Source organism: Gavialis gangeticus, unplaced genomic scaffold, assembly GCF_001723915.1.
Source record: "Gavialis gangeticus isolate Ggan-Ray unplaced genomic scaffold, GavGan_comp1, whole genome shotgun sequence".
Taxonomy (NCBI): Eukaryota; Metazoa; Chordata; order Crocodylia; family Gavialidae; genus Gavialis; species Gavialis gangeticus.
The window spans coordinates 3920558-3921686 of NW_017729011.1; the positions used below are offsets into that span (position 1 = coordinate 3920558).

The following is a 1129-nucleotide window of genomic DNA, read 5'->3' on the forward strand; positions in this document are numbered from 1 at the left end:
GTGTGCAAAGTTTCGTTTGGGGAGGGGGAGTAGTAAGCACCACTCCTGTCACTGTGTCAGTCAGACTGACTCGGTCTCATTTTGGCAGCTGTTGCATACAGCCTGTGAAATTTTTTTAAGTGTTGCTGTTCTGAGGTCAAGCAAAAGTGACAGCCTTTTTTGTTGGAATCATGATTTTTACTGATCATGAAAATGCACGCAGGCACCTGAATAAACCATGGGGGATGCCATGGCACCCACGGGCACAGTGTTTGGAACTGCTGCTCTCTATTATGTTTGTTCTAAGCTGTCCACATCCCCCATGAAGTGTGGGACCCAAAACTGGACATGAATAAACTAGGAAGTGTGGCTTGGCCCTTGCCTGCAACAAATATTTGATATTAAAGTCTGACCTGTGTCTACTCAGGAATTAGTTAAATTACTTTATTACCATTATTTTTGGAATATCAGGCTTTACACAGGCCAACTTGGTGTCTATTAAAAGCTGATCCTAGTGAAAAGGCCAGCATTCTTCCTTCTGCAAGCCACATCCCTCCATTCAACATGGAAACAGTGGCAAAGTGTGCAGTCTTTAAACAGCTGCAGCCAGGCATAGGTGCTCTCAGCGCACGTAGTTCTTAGGGTACAGCTGGAAGAGCTTGCCCTCCTGTGTGGGCTCAAACCCATACTTCTCCAGGTTATGAGGGTCAAAGGTCCCTCCTTTCACATCCTTCTCGATCTGTGGGGCAACGAGGTCCATGAAGAGCTGCTTGGCGGTCAGCACGGGCTCTTCCCCCTCAGGAGCCTTGTAGGACACGTAGGGCTTGAGCTTGAACCCCGCCAGGTCTGGGACCACAAATTCGGGGATCATCTCCTGGATCAAGCGAAACCTGTGGCCCTTGACTTTCAAGCCCATCCCCTTGATGCCCCGGCCCTTGTTGTGGAACCGCGAACCGCGCTTGCTGGTGAACTCGGCCATGCGGTCCGCGCCCCGCACCAGGCCCCGCGTCAGCTCGGCGAGAAGCCCCATCCCGGCGGCTGCAAAGACAAGAGCGTGAGCGGGGCTGGGGCGTCCCCCTCGGCGGCTCCCCCAGCCATGTGAAGGGGGCCCACTCCGGTCCCGCCCAGCCCCAGCCCCAGCCCCAGCCCC

General features: G+C 53.7%; 1 protein-coding gene across 1 annotated transcript; it reads right to left on the reverse strand.

Moving 5' to 3' along the window:
• Positions 1-401: 401 nt before the first annotated feature.
• MRPL41 (mitochondrial ribosomal protein L41) lies at positions 402-1106 on the reverse strand. Its single transcript, XM_019510935.1, has one exon. The coding sequence runs from the start codon at positions 1007-1009 to the stop codon at positions 602-604; it is 408 nt and encodes a 135-aa protein (XP_019366480.1). The 5' UTR covers positions 1010-1106; the 3' UTR covers positions 402-601.
• Between the last annotated feature and the right edge of the window lie 23 nt (positions 1107-1129).